This window comes from Gymnoscopelus braueri (assembly GCF_963280865.1).
Source record: "Gymnoscopelus braueri genome assembly, chromosome: 2".
In the NCBI taxonomy this organism is placed as follows: Eukaryota; Metazoa; Chordata; class Actinopteri; order Myctophiformes; family Myctophidae; genus Gymnoscopelus; species Gymnoscopelus braueri.
Window position 1 is genome coordinate 898,523 of NC_137604.1, and position 21,998 is coordinate 920,520.

Genomic DNA, 21,998 nt, shown 5'->3' on the forward strand with positions numbered 1-21,998 from the left:
TGCGACGCATTGTGAGCTTGTAGATCTGCTATTTTCAAATGGCTGAAATGTATATAGGGCTGAAGTGGTTAATGTATGTTTTATAATAATAATACAAATCTAAAAAGGAAAAGTATTTTTCTAGCACCGGCCCTGTTTTGGGGGGTCCCCCAGTTCAAATATGATTATGTTGGGGGTCCCCCAGTTCAAATATGATTATGTTGGGGGGTCCCCCAGTTCAAATATGATTATGTTGGGGGTCCCCCAGTTCAAATATGATTATGTTGGGGGTCCCCCAGTTCAAATATGATTATGTTGGGGGGTCCCCCAGTTCAAATATGATTATGTTGGGGGTTGCGGCCTGATAAGTTTGGGAACCCTTGACCTACACAACACAATGAATGCAGAAACCACACTTCTATACGTCTCTGATACAATGAAAAGGATTAACAGAGAATAATATAAACTGAAACTAAAACAACTGCGTGTTCAGACAGGATGTTGGTGACAGGAAGTGGTCTGAAGGGGAGGAGGAGGTTTGAAACCACCGCCTATAAACCAGGAAACAATAGACGACTCTTTATCGTGAAGAAGGAAGACGCCATTTCTCTCTCCTTCAGTGTGCAGTGAAGAGTCGCTCCGTGTCAGACCAACGTCTTAAAGGTAGAAATGGCCGTGGCTTCACACTCTGACGACATCGAGGTCCAAGAGGAAGACGACGATGAAGAAGGTGATGCTGCCGAAGGCGACGCCCAGACCGCAGAAGAAGACCATGATATCGACGCCCAGACTGCAGAAGAAGACGTAGTTTATGGGAACGTCGACGCCCAGGCTCCAACTCGGCTGAAATATCCACCCAAGAAACGGCAGTCTGGTAAGAAATGTTTTTAAAAGGGTTAGGGTTCATTTCATGAATTTCACACATTTTAGTAGAGTTTTAAATGAAATAAACAGAATTTTTACCTTTTTAACTTTATTATTATTTTGTATTTTATACTTTTAACTTTTCAAACATAAAATGAAGTCAATGCTGCAATGCAATGTGTTCCTGGACCAAATCAAACTTTAACAGTTAAACATGAACACATTTAATTTAAGCAGCATTTCAAACAACAAAGTAAATAAACCATTTCACCGACCATTGGAGTCTTTGGACTGAACGCCTCATCAGATAACCAGCAGCCATTTTGCTATAGCACTCTGGGAAGTGTAGTGTTATTTGAGTAGGGGTGTAGTTTTGACTATATGGAAGAGGATTGGCAATAAAGCTCCATTCCTGAGTTTTAACTCAACACATAACTTTATATGTAATTAAAAACATCCATATATAACTTAATATGTAAGTAGAAAAAGTGCTCCTTGGAGCACAGGTCTCCGCCAGGTCAGGTAGGTTATTTATTGTGGGCACTAATGTATCAGGATGGAATATGAAAAATCCATATTGTGGAAACCTCACATGTCTAAAACCTTTCAGACCAAATTTGTAGGAGTAATGTAAATAAAATATGTCTTGCAAAAATCTGCCTCCTGGTGGCTCTATAATAGGGCAATGTTAAAAGGTTAAACTTATAGTTTCGACTATTGAAGAAGAGGATTGGCAATAAAGCCCCATTGCTGATTTTTAACTCAACACATACAAACAAATACAACAAACATCCATAATATATAACTTAATATATGTAATTAAAAACATCCATATGTAACTTTATATGTTATTAAAACATCCATATATACATGTATAGGTTATTAAAACATCCATGTATAACTTTATATGTTATTAAAAACATCCATATTGTGGAAACCTCACATGTCTAAAACTATATTTGACTATGGGTCAGAGCCGGCCCTTCCATTAGGGACTGTGCGTTATTATGTCTTAACCTGGGCTCAGTTCTGAACCATTTGATTTGGCGTTAGGAACCCGTTGCGACCGCATGCCCTTGCTGACGCCGACCCCAGGCAGTAAAAATAACTCTTAATTTGTACGTTTTAAGTGTTTGAAAAACTAAAGGTTAGGTGTGCCCCATCAATGCACCCCTCTCTTTCATATGTTTTATGTTGTTGTTGTTGTTGTTGTTGTTTACAAACATTACTTGGTGTCTGTACCCATTCAGGGTGCAAAACCACTTTGAAAGAAACACACACAGCTGAGATGAATAAACTGTTTGATTAGAGTCAGCTAGAGCCATGAGCTGCAGTATGTGATGGTGATCACTTTACCTCAAGTCTCTCAAACTAAAGATATTAAGATATATATATGTATTGCTAGAAGGATGCATTCCAGATAATGTTGAGTGCTGTGTTCATCCCAAACAGAAACCTGTTCATTCATTGTAATGGTACAGTACAGTATAACATACTGTACATGGGCATGTGATGTGTGCACATACAACAGCCACCCATGTGAATGGCAACGAGCCAACGACATGCACAATACTGTCAGCACAGCGTACGTCACATTTCTTTGACATAAGATTTTCAGAGGTCTTTTAACTCCAGTTGGTTGCCTAGCTCTGGTCCTTGTTCGAGTTCTCCTCCTAACGCTATGGACCAGAACTAGTTGCCTCCCATTCTCTCTCTCTCTCTCTCTCTCTCTCTCTCTCTCTCTCTCTCTCTCTCTCTCTCTCTCTCAGATTCTCACAGTGGGGCCAGGCCTGCTATAGGTTCACACAATTTCTGTAGCAACAGTGAAAACTCATTCTTCAGCATATTACAGATCAACTGTGCTCTTATTTTAAATTCCACACTTACAAACACTTACTTTCCCATAAGTTGACAAAGCGCTCTTATTTTGTTGTCAAGTCCACTGACCGGAAGTCAAACACGGATTTTCCTATAATTTACCAAAAGTAGGCCAACTCTTATTTTGAAGCCCATTGACCGGAAGTAAAAGGTTTACGTTCGTCTGACTTGACAAACATGCTAAGCTTAGCTGACCACTGATCGTTCAATAAACTATCGTCAGTAGCGTATTGAAACCAACGTAAACAGTCAGGCTTTATGAGCTGTTTGCAGCGTTCTTGTTTTCACACGTCGTTTATGTTTATTAATCCTTTTGCAGTGAGAAGTGAGAGGCAGTGAGCGGCTCAGCCCCCCCCCCCCCCCCCCCCCCCCCCCCCCCGCACCATAGAGTTATAATTTATCGCCCCGTACCAGGGGTGGACTGGCCATTTGGCGTACCGGGCAAATGCCCGGTGGGCCGCGGGCCAGTGGGCCGCTGGGCCACCCAAAAAAAAAAAAAAAAAAAAAAAAAGTTTTTTTTTTTTTTGCTCCCGTTTTAGGATTATTACGGTCATTTCAGGGTCGTGTGGCCCAATTATTAGTTACGTTAATGTTTGGGCTGGGATGCTTTCCAGCAGGGGCCTCAGTGCGGCTGCAGAGTTCATGTGCAGGGCTGGGCTGAAACAGTGAAACGACCCCCCCCCCCCCCCGTTGACAAAACGGTCCGGGGGGTGGTGGGCCGGTCCGGACCAAAATGCCAGGGCTGAATTTTGGTCCCAGTCCGGCCCTGCCCCGTACAGACAAAGTCCCGTGAAACTAACGCGCGGAGCCGCGGACACAGTCGTGCTCATCTCATGCACACGCCCGCCAGCCCGTGCCGGTGCTGGAGTTAGATCGTTTTGGAAGTTTTTCTACGTGACTCAAAAAGAAAGTTACAAATGCATAAAGCTATCACAATTGTACAAGGCAGGATGATGTGGGCTATCACAGTTCTGTTGGGCTTCTCTTGTCTGTAACAATAGTCAGTGGTGTAAAGCATTGGTTCTCAAAGTGGGGTCCGGGGACCCCCAGGGGTCCTTGGGGGGGGTTCCAGGGGGTCCCCAGTCAAATGATTGATAGGAACCAAATGGACCCTTGTGGGTCTGTCACTCTGAGAGTGTACAAATGGAACCAAATGGACCCGTAAGGGTCCATTTGTACACTCTCAGAGTTTGATTAACATTGGTTTTACAGTGTATATTGAGGTCCGGTCCCAGAGGTCCGTGAGGTAGGCGTAGCGTCTTATCTACACTGGAGCAACTGGTGGCCCGGGGGCCACATGCGGCCCCACCCTTCACTTAATGTGGCCCCCACCTTCACTTAATGTGGCCCCCACCTTCACTTAATGAGGCCCACAGGTTAATATCAGAATAGTGATTATATTATTGATTTCAGCTGTTATGATTCATAACATGCAAACATGACCCGCTTTAATTACTTCAGTCTATATTAATAACTTTATGAGTAGTATTAACATCCTAATGTCTTTCTTATATCCAATGTATTTGTATTTAAGTTATAAAATGTACATAAGTATAACTAAATACATTTGAAATTAAATTAAAATGTTACTTTTCAGGATTCCAATTCAAAAATATAGCAGATCTACAAGCTCAAAACGCATCGCACTGTGCTGCGTTTTGAGCTTGTAGATCTGCTATTTTTGCTATTTTTGTGTGACAGAATGGTGAAGTACGGTATTAATGTATGAACAAATACAGAGATAAGAGGTTTCTGCCCTCTGACAGTATATCTCTGCTGTCCAGCGTGAACCTGCTAACTCCAAAACGCTCATTGTTCAGGAAACGAAAAAACAAAGTATAAGTTTTCAGGAAATGAAGAAAACCTTATATTTTTAAAACAAAGCAATACTGCCTCATCAAAGTTGGTATAGTGACTTTATATATTGTCAGATACTTGCATGTGTCATTATATTATCAACACTTTACCCAAATCACGGGTAAATCAACACTTTACCCAGCGCAAGTGGAGTTAGTAGTGTCGAGCAGAAATCAAGCTGAAATGGAGTTAGGTGTCCAAACAACAATAGCTCCACTCACTGCTGAGGGAGAGGTTTCAAAAGGGTACAAATTCCCAAAAGCTAACAATGTATCTCCAAGCTCACAATGCATCACAACAACGTGTGAATTAATGCCCTGATGCTTCATGACACTTATTATATAGGCCTACAATAATAAACAGGACTTTAAATATTACAATAACTTCTGCAAATGAGCTGCCAACTCTCACCCTTTGAGAGTGAGAGTCACGCAATTTAACCTCTTCTCACGCCTCACGCCACACTTGCCATTTCTCACGCTTTTCGCCCCCTCTCACAGCAAAAAAAAAAAAAAAAAGAGCAACCGGGTGGAAAACGGAAGCCTCGTCCTAAAACACACTGCCACCCTTTTTTCGCGGACCGTGGCCGCCGCATTAGACCGGGGGCGAGGGTGTTTTAGGACGACTTTTCCAGATTTGGGGAGGTGCGCTGCGCGATGGGTTGGACTGCAGCCACGGTTCACATGACGCTCGTCTGTCACTAATACAAACCAATCAGAGGTAGCTTAAAGGGGTAGTTCACCCCCAAAATAACTTTTTTTCTATGGATTACTCACCCCATGGAGCCTTGAATTCATGGATATTTTTTTGTTTTTGTCGCATTCCTTCCTTTATTATTTGATTATAATAAATTTAGCCCCATTGATTCCGGTAGGAGACACAAATGCATTTGTGTCTCCTACCGGAATCAATGGGGACACATTTATTATAATCAAATTATTGGCTTAGGAATGTGACAAAAACAAAAAAATATCCATGAATTCAAGGCTCCATGGGGTGAGTAATCCATAGAAAAAAAGTTATTTTGGGGGTGAACTACCCCTTTAAGGCGGGTCATAGCGTCTCTCTAGCCAAGGAGAAGGATTTAAGGAAGCACAACACTTTGGTGGAGAAATTAAAAAAGTATACAACGTGAAACGCCGACCGACGAGTCTGTGTCAGCGCCTCAATATGCCGTGACTTATTCTGAAGCGGGTCAAACGGTAGATAACTTAACCACCTCCTTTTTACAAACACATTATCTTTACACTGACTACATGAGACTTAAACGTTACACAGGCTGCTGGTGAGCAGCATACATGTTGCTGGTGGTTTTAACAACAAACTGTGACTAGCAGTGTTAGTCAAATCACTGGTTCTCAACCTGTGTGTCGGGACCCTCAAGGCCCAGGGGGGTCCCCACGTAATTTATTTGTTTGGGGGGGGTCCCCAGATGACAGTAAAGTGACCATTTTTTTAAAGACCTTTTTAATACAAAAAAAAGAAGGAAGAAATGAAATATAAAATAGCATTACTGCATGAAAAGTAACCAACAAACAATATTATAGGAAATTGTAATTTGTGAAAATAGCTGATCTACAAGCTCACAACACATCATATCTCGGCATGTTGGGAGTTTGTAGATCGGCTATTCTTACTCTTATAGTGTGACACTCTTGTATGATGAAGTAGGGCAGTGGTTCTCATACTTTTTAATTTCATGGACCCCCAGTTTAATAAGCATTAGCCCACGGACCCCCATTTGATACCTCTTTGCTATCTCTGGGACCCCAATCTATACTAAGAAATCCTAACTCTGAGAGTGTACAAATGGAACACTCTCATAGTTAAAGTCCTGTAACAACTCAAGGACCCCTGGGGGTCCCCGGACCCCAGTTTGAGAACCGCTGAAGTAAGGCATTCATTTATGAAAAAACATAAAGTTGAAATATGGAAATACAAGGTTTCGGCCTGACAGCGAAGATATATATATGATTTAATCATTTGCATTTATCCATCAAAACATTATGTTTATTTGTATTTATTCATTTCCTTCACTTGCTGACGTGCTGCTGCGCAACAGGGAAGATATCCGCCAGGCCAGGTGGCCCTACCCAGGCCCATGAAATTGATAGGCAGTCTACAGTAGCCAATTAGAATGAAATCTGCTAAAACTGACTCATACACTAATACAGAACCATATATAGGCAAAATATTGTCTCTGACTCTCTGTCGGTTGGGAAAACTGTTTACCTTTTATTTTAAAACAATTTCAAATGGTGAAAAAAGCCAATCTACGAGCTATAATTATTAAAAATTAAGAAATACTATATTTTAAATAGTGAAAAATACAGAAAATAGGGGACAATACATAAAATCTCTAATCTGTGATTCTAATGTGATTAATGTGACCCCTACAGTCAGTGAAGGGCTGAATATGACAAATATTGAGACAAATAACCCAATACATAATTTTATGAAATAAATGGGTTATATTTTACAGATACAGTAGTTACACTATTCTTGTACTATATTAAAATTAAATCATCCTTAACCTTCAAGTTAAATTCATTATTTCCGTGGACTTAAAAATCATCGTTTTATTTGATGGCCTTCTTTTTGATTGTCCTTTATTACAGGCCCTACCAGCCTGTAGGGGGAGGTAGAGCGTCACATTATAATACCAGCCTGTAGGGGGAGGTAGAGAGTAACATATTATAATACCAGCCTGTAAGGGGAGGTAGAGAGTAAAATTATAATACCAGCCTGTAGGGGGAGGTAGAGAGTAACATTATAATACCAGCCTGTAGGGGGAGGTAGAGAGTCACATTATAATACCAGCCTGTCTACCAGCCTGTAGGGGGAGGTAAAGAGTCACATTATAATACCAGCCTGTAGGGGGAGGTAGAGAGTAACATATTATAATACCAGCCTGTAGGGGGAGGTAGAGAGTAACATATTATTATACCAGCCTGTAGGGGGAGGTAGAGAGTAACATATTATAATACCAGCCTGTAGGGGGAGGTAGAGAGTAACATATTATAATACCAGCCTGTCTACCAGCCTGTAGGGGGAGGTAAAGAGTCACATTATAATACCAGCCTGTAGGGGGAGGTAGAGAGTAACATATTATGATACCAGCCTGTAGGGGGAGGTAGAGAGTAACATATTATTATACCAGCCTGTAGGGGGAGGTAGAGAGTAACATATTATAATACCAGCCTGTAGGGGGAGGTAGAGAGTAACATATTATAATACCAGCCTGTAGGGGGAGGTAGAGAGTAACATATTATAATACCAGCCTGTAGGGGGAGGTAGAGAGTAACATATTATAATACCAGCCTGTAGGGGGAGGTAGAGAGTCACATATTATAATACCAGCCTGTAGGGGGAGGTAGAGAGTAACATATTATAATACCAGCCTGTAGGGGGAGGTAGAGAGTAACATATTATAATACCAGCCTGTAGGGGGAGGTAGAGAGTAACATATTATAATACCAGCCTGTAGGGGGAGGTAGAGAGTCACATATTATAATACCAGCCTGTAGGGGGAGGTAGAGAGTAACATATTATAATACCATTGCTCTAAGTGAAACCTGTGTCCAAACCCAATGTTGAATAAATGTGACTAACAATAGCATAATGTAGTCGTGTTTTTCATCAGAATTAATGAATAAATGCAATTATTAACACTATATAAGCATGAGGGGGCCGACAGGGAGAGCAGCTGGCATGGGGGTGAAGACATCAGTCTTAATGTTAAATTCCTCTAAATCAGCGTTAAAAAGGTCCCTTTTTAAATTTTGGGCCCCCAAAATGTTTTTCCACCGCCGGCCGCGAACGCATTATGACAGTTAAAGTCTCACTCTTAGAAATTTCTGAAAGTTGGCAGCCCTTAGCGCGACAGAAATGCTATGAACGCCTTTCTTCTTGTCACATTGCTCTCCTCATTAAACACTTCATAGATTTTAGAAATATAATGACTTGTTTTCATAACATTAGCATCAGTGCTAAGTTTGATAAACAGGTACACTGCATAGTTTTAACAGACTACGGGGAGTGTGTTTACGTGATCCTCCTCCTGGCTCACTGCGCAGCGCGCTCTACTCATGCTGTGAAAAAGCAGCATTGGAGAGGAGAGGGGGGAGTTGTTTGTTTTTGACGGACAGTTTGAGGATCCAATGGAGTTGGGAGTTTTCGTCAGAGGCGCTTTTTAATGCTTTTCATTGGTTCAAATGTTTTGATTTTTTACACAGACGTAAAGGGTGTTCAATAGCGTTGATTTATGAAAAAAAAAGAAAAAAAGATGAAAATGGAGTTAGCTGGTTCGTCCTGGACACCTCACCGACGATATGTAATGTGTTCCTCTGGAGTGAGTGTGTAAATATAGTGTCCCTCTCCATCATCAGTTACATCACCCCTGCTGTAGATAGTCGCGAAATGTAACTATACGTGGTTTAAAATAATGTATATTTTGATATTGACGTTAAAGCCCTGGTGCACGCTCTCCTGTGAGGGTGTGCTGGACGTGTGAGATGAAAACACAACCAGCTATCACTGTGGTGAACTCTAGCCCTACAGTCTAACCTCGGCGCCCCCAAACTACAGTCTAACCTCGGCGCCCCCAAACTACAGTCTAACCTCGGTGCCCCAAACTACAGTCTAACCTCAGTGCCCCCAAACTACAGTCTAACCTCGGCGCCCCCAAACTACAGTCTAACCTCGGTGCCCCAAACTACAGTCTAACCTCAGTGCCCCCAAACTACAGTCTAACCTCGGCGCCCCCAAACTACAGTCTAACCTCGGTGCCCCAAACTACAGTCTAACCTCGGTGCCCCCAAACTACAGTCTAACCTCAGTGCCCCCAAACTACAGTCTAACCTCAGTGCCCCCAAACTACAGTCTAACCTCAGTGCCCCCAAACTACAGTCTAACCTCAGTGCCCCCAACCTACAGTCTAACCTCAGCGCCCCCAAACTACAGTCTAACCTCGGTGCCCCCAAACTACAGTCTAACCTCGGCGCCCCCAAACTACAGTCTAACCTCGGTGCCCCCAAACTACAGTCTAACCTCGGCGCCCCCAAACTACAGTCTAACCTCAGTGCCCCCAAACTACAGTCTAACCTCAGTGCCCCCAAACTACTGTCTAACCTCAGTGCCCCCAAACTACAGTCTAACCTCAGTGCCCCCAAACTACAGTCTAACCTCAGTGCCCCCAAACTACAGTCTAACCTCGGTGCCCCCAAACTACAGTCTAACCTCAGTGCCCCCAAACTACAGTCTAACCTCAGTGCCCCCAAACTACTGTCTAACCTCGGTGCCCCCAAACTACAGTCTAACCTCGGTGCCCCCAAACTACAGTCTAACCTCAGTGCCCCCAAACTACAGTCTAACCTCGGTGCCCCCAAACTACAGTCTAACCTCAGTGCCCCCAAACTACAGTCTAACCTCAGTGCCCCCAAACTACTGTCTAACCTCAGTGCCCCCAAACTACAGTCTAACCTCGGTGCCCCCAAACTACAGTCTAACCTCGGTGCCCCCAAACTACAGTCTAACCTCGGTGCCCCCAAACTACAGTCTAACCTCGGTGCCCCCAAACTACAGTCTAACCTCGGTGCCCCCAAACTACAGTCTAACCTCGGCGCCCCCAAACTACAGTCTAACCTCGGTGCCCCCAAACTACAGTCTAACCTCGGCGCCCCCAAACTACAGTCTAACCTCGGCGCCCCCAAACTACAGTCTAACCTCGGCGCCCCCAAACTACAGTCTAACCTCGGTGCCCCCAAACTACAGTCTAACCTCGGTGCCCCCAAACTACAGTCTAACCTCGGTGCCCCCAAACTACAGTCTAACCTCGGTGCCCCCAAACTACAGTCTAACCTCGGTGCCCCCAAACTACAGTCTAACCTCGGTGCCCCCAAACTACAGTCTAACCTCAGTGCCCCCAAACTACAGTCTAACCTCGGTGCCCCCAAACTACAGTCTAACCTCAGTGCCCCCAAACTACAGTCTAACCTCGGTGCCCCCAAACTACAGTCTAACCTCAGTGCCCCCAAACTACAGTCTAACCTCGGTGCCCCCAAACTACAGTCTAACCTCAGTGCCCCCAAACTACAGTCTAACCTCGGTGCCCCCAAACTACAGTCTAACCTCGGTGCCCCCAAACTACAGTCTAACCTCGGTGCCACCAAACTACAGTCTAACCTCGGTGCCCCCAAACTACAGTCTAACCTCAGTGCCCCCAAACTACAGTCTAACCTCAGTGCCCCCAAACTACAGTCTAACCTCAGTGCCCCCAAACTACAGTCTAACCTCAGTGCCCCCAAACTACAGTCTAACCTCAGTGCCCCCAAACTACAGTCTAACCTCGGTGCCCCCAAACTACAGTCTAACCTCAGTGCCCCTCAAACTACAGTCTAACCTCGGTGCCCCCAAACTACAGTCTAACCTCAGCGCCCCCAAACTACAGTCTGATAAGAGATGTTATTAAAACTATAAATCACAAATAAATTACTGAAAAGATAATTGTTGAAAACTGATCACATTCCATCTTTGTTCTCTCACTGTGTGTGTGTGTGTGTGTGTGTGTGTGTGTGTGTGTGTGTGTGTGTGTGTGTGTGTGTGTGTGTGTGTGTGTGTGTGTGTGTGTGTGTGTGTGTGTGTGTGTGTGTGTGTGTGTGTGTGTGTGTGTGTGTGTGTGTGTGTGTGTGTGTGTGTGTGTATACAGTCAACAGACAGTTCAAACTGCTTGGAATGGGTCTTGGATTGCTGTGTGTTGTTCAGGCTCTTCTCAACATTGGTCTCAGACTCTCTCTCTGTAAGTCAACCTTCATCTTTTTATTGTTCTGTTTTATATGTCTGTGAGGATCCAACAAACATATGATATCATACAATATATGAATAGTTTTACTATAGATGTATTATTAACCCAGTAAGACATGAGGTTGATTCTACAAATGACTTCTAAATCAGTAGTTCTCACAATCTCAACTTTTTTAAATATTCAAAAATAGCAGATATACAAGCTGGCTGTGAGCTTGTATATCTGCTACTTTTTGAATAGCCAACGCTAAAATCTAAAATGACACAGATGATTTCCCGGTTTTAAAGGGTTAAAATGTAATTTAGATAACATGTTATATCTATAAAAACGTGTGATATCACAGTAGCAGCATTGGTAGTTTATAGTAGGTTTTTTCATTCATTTTATTTTTGTATTTTATTTTGTATTTTTCCCCAAAACAATAAAAAAAAAACATGCAAATATGAATTGAAAGAACACTCAGGCATTAGAGTCACCAGAACCAGGGACGGTTCAATGAATCTATAATTGAAGTTACAATGGGTTTGTAGAGGAAGAGGGCGTGTCTGATAAAATCAGTGGTGGAAAAAGTACTTTTTTAATTAAGTATATTACTCTGTTACAAGTAAAGGTCAGAAATTCAGAATTTACTTGAGTAAAAGTACAAAAGTATTGGCATCAAATTGTACTTAAAGTACCAAAAGTTGAAAGTATTCATTAAGTACAATGTCCCATTTCACAAGTTTTCAAATGTAAAAAATGTCTAAAAATCATTTGAAAATAGCCGATCTACAAGCTATAGCGATCTATAAAGTTAAATATGTATGTATGTATGTATGTATGTATGTATGTATGTATGTATGTATGTATGTACTAAACAGTTAAGTTTAACTTAAGGTTGAAAGAACACAGACACACTCCCTACAGCCTCCTTAAGGAGGTCACATCAGAACACAGATGTATGTAAAACTCATCAGTTTGTTGATTCTTCTTACAGATTCTGAATGGATGAAAGAGAAAGACAACCTGATCAAAGACCTGGAGCAGATGACTGACCAGAAGGACCAGATACAGTCCAGCTACAAGAACCTGACCGACCAGAATGACCAGCTACAGTCCAGCTACTACAACCTGACTGCAGAGAGAGATGACCTGAAGAGGAGGCTGTGTGGTCAGTGAGACATCACTGTTTTTATTCATTGTTATTTCATCTTGTTCATTTAGCATTAATCTGAGCAAATGAGAGAAAAAAAATAACAGTGGCAAATTTTATTCTCTTTGTTATTAGAACCACATGGATTTACATTAGATGGTGGTCTGTGTTATTACATCTCTGCGGAGGGGAAAACCTGGGAGCAGAGCAGACAAGCCTGTAGAGACAAACAATCAGACCTGATCATCATGAAGAGCAAAGAAAAACAGGTGTGTGTGTGTGTGTGTGTGTGTGTGTGTGTGTGTGTGTGTGTGTGTGTGTGTGTGTGTGTGTGTGTGTGTGTGTGCACATTAGTGTATGATATAATAATAATGTTCCACTTTAAAACACAAATCTATTGTACAGTTTGTACTTAAAGCTGCAATCTAGAACTGATTTAATATTTTATTTTTATAAAATATATATATAGTAGAGTATGTTAATACAATATAACGTATACAGTCTGTATGGTAGAGTATGTTGATATAACTTATACAATATGTATGGTAGAGTATGTTAATACAATATAACTTATACAATCTGTATGGTAGAGTATGTTAATACTATATAACTTATATAATCTGTATGGTAGAGTATGTTAATACAATATAACTTATACAATCTGTATGGTAGAGTATGTTAATACAATATAACTTATATAATCTGTATGGTAGAGTATGTTAATACAATATAACTTATACAATCTGTATGGTAGAATATGTTAATACTATATAACTTATATAATCTGTATGGTAGAGTATGTTAATACAATATAACTTATACAATCTGTATGGTAGAGTATGTTAATACAATATAACTTATACAATCTGTATGGTAGAGTATGTGTTAAAGTACATGTACAGTGTCACTACACCTACTCAACCTACTGTTTGACAAGTAGCCCTGTCTGAAGCTCTTAAGTTCAATATCTCTCCTACTAAAGGGCAGATCCCCTCTTTGTTGAGCGGGTAAGGTTTGGTTACCCACACAGGAGACTTGGGTTCAAATCCTGTGTTATAGTTGCAACATCTCTCTGTCTGGAGAAGACATAAAACTCACTGATTGTAGCTTTAAGTAACCAGCAGCTTTTCTGTCCAGGACCTTGTTGACAGAGTTGTTCCCATCGGCCACGTGTGGATTGGTTTGACTGACAGAGAAGAGGAAGGATCCTTTAAGTGGGTGGATGGAACACCACTGACCTCACCAACGTAAGACTTTACCTTCATTAATAATAATACTAATAATACTACTACTACTAATGATAATAATAATAATAATAATAATAATAATAATAATAATAATAATGATAATAATAATAATGACAGACAGACAGACAGTCTGATGTACAGGTCAGGTTTTTTTCATAACCCGTCCCGCAAAATAATATATAAATCAACATCCTGTCCTGTCCCTCAACCCACATAAACAAAAAGTATCCTACGACCGGCTTTTCAACACACTGACAACGTCAAGTCTGTCCATTCAATCCCTTTGAGAGAGAGAGAGAGAGGGGGGGGGTTAGAGAGAGAGAGAGGGGGGGGGGGGTAGAGAGAGAGAGAGAGAGAGGGGGGGTTAGAGAGAGAGAGAGAGAGGGGGGGGTAGAGAGAGAGAGAGAGAGGGGGGGTTAGAGAGAGAGAGAGAGAGGGGGGGGGAGAGAGAGAGAGGGGGGTAGAGAGAGAGAGAGGGGGGGGTAGAGAGAGAGAGAGAGAGGGGGGGGGGGGTAGAGAGAGAGAGAGAGGGGGGGGGGGTAGAGAGAGAGAGAGAGAGGGGGGGGAGAGAGAGAGAGGGGGGTAGAGAGAGAGAGAGGGGGGGGTAGAGAGAGAGAGAGAGGGGGGGGGGGGGTAGAGAGAGAGAGAGAGAGGGGGGGGGGGGGTAGAGAGAGAGAGAGAGAGGGGGGGGGGGGGTAGAGAGAGAGAGAGAGCTTTAACCAAGCCTTTATTAACCTTCTGTTTCCACTCAAACAGACATCAGATCAGTCTAACTCATTCTAAAACACTTTACTTTACATCCACACCGCCAACGAGGAGCGTTCAGACGCTCCTGATATGGAGCGTTGGTCATGGCGTTGTGACGCAGCCTGAACATCACATGAACTATTACATGAATAAATAATAAGAGCAGAATGAGATACAATGTCCTATTACAACTTTTACAAATATATACAAATCTTTTGAAAATAGACTAAATATATTAATAATAAAACAAATCTACAAAGTAACTAGTAACTACAAAAGTAAAAGTACAATATTTGCCTCTGAGATGTAGTGGAGTAGAAATAAAAGTACTAGTTACTTTACACCACTTTACACCACTTTACACCACTGCTCCTAATAGAGCTAGATGGAGAGAGAGAGAGAGAGAGAGAGAGAGAGAGAGAGAGAGAGAGAGAGAGAGAGAGAGAGAGAGAGAGAGAGAGAGAGAGAGAGAGAGAGAGAGAGAGAGAGAGAGAGAGAGAGAGAGAGAGGGGGGGGGGGGTCGGCCCACACTTCACTAGTAGACAGACAGACATGTTTACAGACAGACAGACAGACAGACAGATCATTTATATCTAATATCTACATTATCATGTGAGGTCAGGATTAAAGGGATAGTTCACCCCAAACATGAAAAAAATAAATAAAAAAAAATCATTTTGTGGGTGAACTGTCCCTTTAAACACTTAAGACATATTTAAATACTTTTCACAATATGTTCATCTATAGTAACATGCTCCACATAGAGACTCCAGGGTTTAAGAGGTTAAAAAACTAAACATTTAGAGAGAAAATAAATCATTGTTGTAAATGTATTGAAATGAATGAAATGTTCTTTATTTCTACAGGTTCTGGTACCCTGGTCAGCCTGATGACAGAGGAGGAGACCATGACTGTGTTTACTATTATACTGATGGAGGGTCTGGTAGAGGATGGAATGACAGGTCATGTTCTGGCACTGCCCGTTGGATGTGTGAAAGAGTTGTGTAGTGAAATCATCATTGTCACAATGTATCAGTTATGTACTGAAACATGTATTAATACCATGTTTCAGTGTTAAATCTATACTGGTTATGTGTACTGAAACATGTATTAATACCATGTTTCAGTGTTAAATCTATACTGGTTATGTGTACTGAAACATGTATTAATACCATGTTTCAGTGTTAAATCTACACTGGTTATGTGTACTGAAACATGTATTAATACCATGTTTCAGTGTTAAATCTATACTGGTTATGTGTACTGAAACATGTATTAATACCATGTTTCAGTGTTAAATCTACACTGGTTATGTGTACTGAAACATGTATTAATACCATGTTTCAGTGTTAAATCTATACTGGTTATGTGTACTGAAACATGTATTAATACCATGTTTCAGTGTTAAATCTATACTGGTTATGTGTACTGAAACATGTATTAATACCATGTTTCAGTGTTAAATCTACACTGGTTATGTGTACTGAAACATGTATTAATACCATGTTTCAGTGTTAAATCTATACTGGTTATGTGTACTGAAACATGTATTAATACCATGTTTCAGTGTTAAATCTACACTGGTTATGTGTACTGAAACATGTATTAATACCATGTTTCAGTGTTAAATCTACACTGGTTATGTGTACTGAAACATGTATTAATACCACGTTTCAGTGTTAAATCTACACTGGTTATGTGTACTGAAACATGTATTAATACCACGTTTCAGTGTTAAATCTACACTGGTTATGTGTACTGAAACATGTATTAATACCACGTTTCAGTGTTAAATCTATACTGGTTATGTGTACTGAAACATGTATTAATATCACGTTTCAGTGTTAAATCTACACTGGTTATGTGTACTGAAACATGTATTAATATCACGTTTCAGTGTTAAATCTATACTGGTTATGTGTACTGAAACATGTATTAATACCATGTTTCAGTGTTAAATCTACACTGGTTATGTGTACTGAAACATGTATTAATACCATGTTTCAGTGTTAAATCTATACTGGTTAAGCTGAAACATGTATTAATACCATGTTTCAGTGTTAAATCTACACTGGTTATGTGTACTGAAACATGTATTAATATCACGTTTCAGTGTTAAATCTATACTGGTTATGTGTACTGAAACATGTATTAATATCATGTTTCAGTGTTAAATCTATACTGGTTATGTGTACTGAAACATGTATTAATACCATGTTTCAGTGTTAAATCTATACTGGTTATGTGTACTGAAACATGTATTAATATCATGTTTCAGTGTTAAATCTATACTGGTTATGTGTACTGAAACATGTATTAATACCATGTTTCAGTGTTAAATCTACACTGGTTATGTGTACTGAAACATGTATTAATACCATGTTTCAGTGTTAAATCTACACTGGTTATGTGTACTGAAACATGTATTAATACCATGTTTCAGTGTTAAATCTATACTGGTTATGTGTACTGAAACATGTATTAATATCATGTTTCAGTGTTAAATCTACACTGGTTATGTGTACTGAAACATGTATTAATACCATGTTTCAGTGTTAAATCTACACTGGTTATGTGTACTGAAACATGTATTAATACCATGTTTCAGTGTTACATCTATACTGGTTATGTGTACTGAAACATGTATTAATATCATGTTTCATTGATAAATTCCAGGGGGTCCCCAGCTAAACTAGTTAACCCATTTAGACTGGGAAAGTATCTTGTGTCATTTTAAATTTCTTTGGCTATTCAAAAATAGCAGATCTACAAGCTATTTCAAGATCAAGCTCATAGCGCGGCACCGAGTGCCGCGCTAGGGCTTGATCTTGATATAGCTTGTAGATCTGCTATTGTTGAAAAGCGAACATTTGTAAAATATGTTCTGTAAAAGTTGGAGCACCACTGATACAGAACATACTGTTAGGATTTGGATAACATGTTTAGATATGTATTTGGCCGTGGACCCCCATGTCAACATGTTTTGTTCCAGGGACCCCCAGAAGCACAGATCAGAGTTACAAATGTTCTCTTTAAAAAACATATATATATATTCAAAGATTTGATTTTCAAAAATAGCAGATCTACAAGCTCGTAGCGCGGCACTCGGTGCCGCGATACGAGCTTGTAGATCTGCTATTTTTGAATAGCCTAAAGTATAGAATAATGGTTCTAGCTAAACACAGTATGCGTTCCTGGTCTTAATGGGTTAATACAGCATCACAGTCATTTTAATCACTTTATCCATATTTTATATGTTGGCCATTCAAAAATAACAGATCTACAAGCTCACAGAGCGTCACCTGGTCACTTTGTGCCGCGCTGTGAGCTTGTTCATCTGCTATTTTTGTTTTAATCTTGAAAGTATAACTTTCTTTTTTATACAAATCTTCTCTTCTGGGGGGTCCCTGGCACAAAGCATTTACAGATGGGGGTCCCTGGCACAAAGCATTTACAGATGGGGGTCCCTGGCACAAAACATTTACAGATGGGGGTCCCTGGCACAAAGCATTTACAGATGGGGGTCCCTGGCACAAAGCATTTACAGATGGGGGTCCCTGGCACAAAGCATTTACAGATGGGGGTCCCTGGCACAAAGCATTTACAGATGGGGGTCCCTGACACAAAACATTCACAGATGGGGGTCCCTGGCACAAAGCATTTACAGATGGGGGTCCCTGGCACAAAGCATTTACAGATGGGGGTCCCTGGCACAAAACATTCACAGATGGGGGTCCCTGGCACAAAGCATTTACAGATGGGGGTCCCTGGCACAAAACATTTACAGATGGGGGTCCCTGGCACAAAACATTTACAGATGGGGGTCCCTGGCACAAAACATTTACAGATGGGGGTCCCTGGCCAAATACATTAATTTATATAAAGACTATTAGACGATAAAAACTATTTAGAGAAATCTTAAAATAAATGAATATCAAACTATTTCATACGTAACAAAAATAATCTGAATTCATAAATAAATGAAAAAAAACTTTAGTAGTGACAATAACTGATCTACAAGCTCACAAAGCGTTGTGTTTCAACGCGTTGTGAGCTTGTAGATCGGCTATAGGTCGCGGACCCATTTTCATGGATCAGGAGTGAATATCCTTTTAAAATATTGTTACGATTTCATATCAAAAGATTTAACTAAATCTTAATACAAATTGACACAAAATGAAATTGAAATGAAAACCTTCTTTCAAAAGAATTTCATACATTTTTTAAAATCTGGATCTATGAAAAAAAAAAAAAAAACGTAAGTGGTTGTGAAAATAGCCGATCTACAAGCTCACAAGGTGTCGCTTTGTGACGCGTTGTAGGTTTGTAGATCAGTGATGTGTATCAAAAGAATCATGACTGTTCTCACATTATAATGTGACTTATAGATACATTATAATGTGACTTATAGATACATTATAATGTGACTTATAGATACATTATAATGTGACTTATAGATACATTATAATGTGACTTATAGATACATTATAATGTGTCTTATAGATACATTATAATGTGACTTATAGATACATTATAATGTGACTTATAGATACATTATAATGTGTCTTATAGATACATTATAATGTGCCTTATAGATACATTATAATGTGACTTATAGATACATTATAATGTGACTTATAGATACATTATAATGTGACTTATAGATACATTATAATGTGACTTATAGATACATTATAATGTGACTTATAGATACATTATAATGTGACTTATAGATACATTATAATGTGTCTTATAGATACATTATAATGTAACTTATAGATACATTATAATGTGACTTATAGATACATTATAATGTGACTTATAGATTCATTATAATGTGTCTTATAGATACATTATAATGTGACTTATAGATACATTATAATGTGACTTATAGATACATTATAATGTGACTTATAGATACATTGACAGACAGTCAAACAACTCACTTCTGTAAATACATGTATCGTTGCTTTTAGCGTTGTTGTTGATCATTTCGTCCAAGTCGTGCGGAGAGACCTCCTACGTCTAAAAACGTTACTTCTCAGGAAACGGAATGACGATTGTCAGAAATAGTGAACATAGCAGATCTACAAGCTCACAACGCCTCGCACCGCGAGGCGTTGTGAGCTTGTAGATCTGCTATGTTCACCACCTTTGTGTGACATTCTTGTATGAAAAGTTGAACTTTGTAGAAACAAGGTTTCTGCCTGACAACAACAATATGTAATGTATCGTCTGACATGATGATTCATACTTTGTGCTGTACTGTTTCAAACTGCCAATCAATCAATCAATCAATAATGATACAAAATATCCTAAAAAAGTGTTTGGTAGATGATTTCTCTATAGGGCATAGCAGTGGCGGCCATTTTCTAGTTCCATCGCTCCAGACCACATTAATTTTTCCCAAAATATTCAATTATTTTAAGCCTAGAACCAAGACATCCAGGATCCTGGTGATCCATGACCATAAAACGTTTGATTCTGTGAAAAGAAATAATTGAAAACCACCAAACAAAGGGTATTTATTAAATATAGTACATCATATATATATATATATTTATTTATTTTTTCAAATGTTGTATAGTCTTGATTCACCAGGATCCTGGATGGTTTGATTCTAGGCTGAAATTAATTGATATAAATATTTTTGGAAATCTCTATGGGAAAAATGAATGTGGTCTGGAGCGATGGAACCAGAAAATGGCCGCCACTGCTATGCCCTATTGTAACAATTTTTCTTAACAATAACCTTCATATTGTTGTAAAGTGTGTTTATTTCTCTATAGTAACAATGTTTCTTGACAATAACCTTCATATTGTTGTAAAGTGTGTTTATTTCTCTTCATTTGTAAAGAACATGTATCTGTGGGATGAGCATCACAGCTGAGGATGTGGGTTGATCCCTGCATGAACAATGTCAACCTGATTATTCTGCTGTTGATGCTGATTTCAGCTTCCTGGGCTTGTGTTGGGTTGAACCATTCTTCATGGGTCCAACCCAACGGGTATCTACCCCAGGTTTACCTTCTGGGGTAGATACCCGTTGGGTTGACCCATTCTTCATAACCCCCATAAATACATGTTCCTTACAAATGTGTCTCCATTTAAAAGAGAAATGAACAGTCTTTCTAACACAGTGTTGCTGTTGTCAAATTTGACCTCCTGAGTTCACTTTAATTCATCAAATGTTAGAATATTGTATCAGGAATAATTTTTTTTAAAACATCTCCATGAATACATGGTTTCATGGGGTCAGTCATTGATGGGGGGGAGGGGGATTTTCGGGTGAACTACTCCTTTAATCATTGTTTTCATTGTTTAATATCTTTTAATCTGTTTCCTGTTTTTATGCATTTTATGTAAATCACTTAAAATGCTGCTTGCTTTGCATGAAATAATAAATAATAAAGTTTCTTTCGGAGACACCAATACTAGTTCTTCTCATTATTATCATTATCATTATCATTATCATTATCATTATCATTATCATTATTATTATTATTATTATTATTATACCAGGGACGTGTGTTTTCAATGAGTCTTACGTGGTAAAACAAAAGCCATTTGAAGTTACAATGGGTTTACATAGGAAGTCCTATGCAGTGGTGGAAAGTAACATGTACTCAAGTACTGTACTTAAGTAAAATTTTGAGGTATTTGTACTTTACTTGAGTATTTCTCCACTACATCTCAGAGGCAAATATTGTACTTTTACTCCACTACAATTATTTGAAAACTTAAGCTCACAACGCGTCGCTTTGCTATTTTCAAATAGCCTTGTTATAAAATAAAGCTAAAATGGTTAATGTATGTTTTATATTTGCAAAGTAACTAGTAAAAGTATAGACAAATGGAAATACTCCAGTAAAGTAAAAGTACCTCAAAATTTTACTTAAGCACATTACTTGAGTAAATGTAACTTAGTTACTTTACACCACTTCTTTTACTTAAGTAAAACATTTGAGTACTTTTTCCACCACTGCTACTGTAGCCATGGTTCACATGACGCTCGTCTGTCACAAGCGTCATGGAACCACTTGTTCCTGGTTTGCGAATATTTTACATTTAAAACTCTTACATCTACATAAACTTTCATATCTAAAATATAAAGTGCTGACCTTATGGCCATGGATGTTACTAGTTGAGCCGCAAAGGTCTAAGTACCTGCATCTTCCGTATTGTTCAATAAAAAACGTTTTAATCTGATTGCCAGCATTTTTCTCCAAATTCTCTCTGATGCTTTCAACTACCCGACACTATCGGTTGGGATGTGTATTGCACTCTGATACATTACAAAAAAATAATATAAAATGGCCGCCGATCGGATTAAAATGCTTTTTATTGAACAATACAGAAGATACGGGTACTTAGACCCAAGCGTTTCAACTTGTTACATCCATGGCTTGGGGGTCAGTACTTTATATTAGAAATGTGAACATTTATGTAGATGTAAGGGTTGTAAATGTTAAACAAATCTTAAACTAGAAAA

General features: G+C 39.6%; 1 protein-coding gene across 1 annotated transcript; it reads left to right on the forward strand.

Annotated features, from left to right (window-relative positions):
- Window positions 1-584: 584 nt before the first annotated feature.
- Window positions 585-15,544, forward strand: LOC308105477 (uncharacterized protein). Its single transcript, XM_080456215.1, has 6 exons — window positions 585-853; window positions 11,285-11,374; window positions 12,357-12,530; window positions 12,648-12,781; window positions 13,650-13,759; window positions 15,373-15,544. The coding sequence occupies exons 1-6, from the start codon at window positions 649-651 to the stop codon at window positions 15,512-15,514; spliced, it is 855 nt and encodes a 284-aa protein (XP_080312341.1). The 5' UTR covers window positions 585-648; the 3' UTR covers window positions 15,515-15,544.
- The last annotated feature ends 6,454 nt before the right edge of the window (window positions 15,545-21,998 follow it).

Excerpts from the sequence above, each read along its gene's own strand:
- LOC308105477 (XM_080456215.1), top strand. The coding sequence starts at position 649 with ATGGCCGTGGCTTCACACTCTGACGACATCGAGGTCCAAGAGGAAGAC. Across the intron at positions 11,375-12,356 it reads TGGTCTCAGACTCTCTCTCT|ATTCTGAATGGATGAAAGAG; the intron begins GTAAGTCAACCT and ends TTCTTCTTACAG. Across the intron at positions 13,760-15,372 it reads ACACCACTGACCTCACCAAC|GTTCTGGTACCCTGGTCAGC; the intron begins GTAAGACTTTAC and ends TTATTTCTACAG.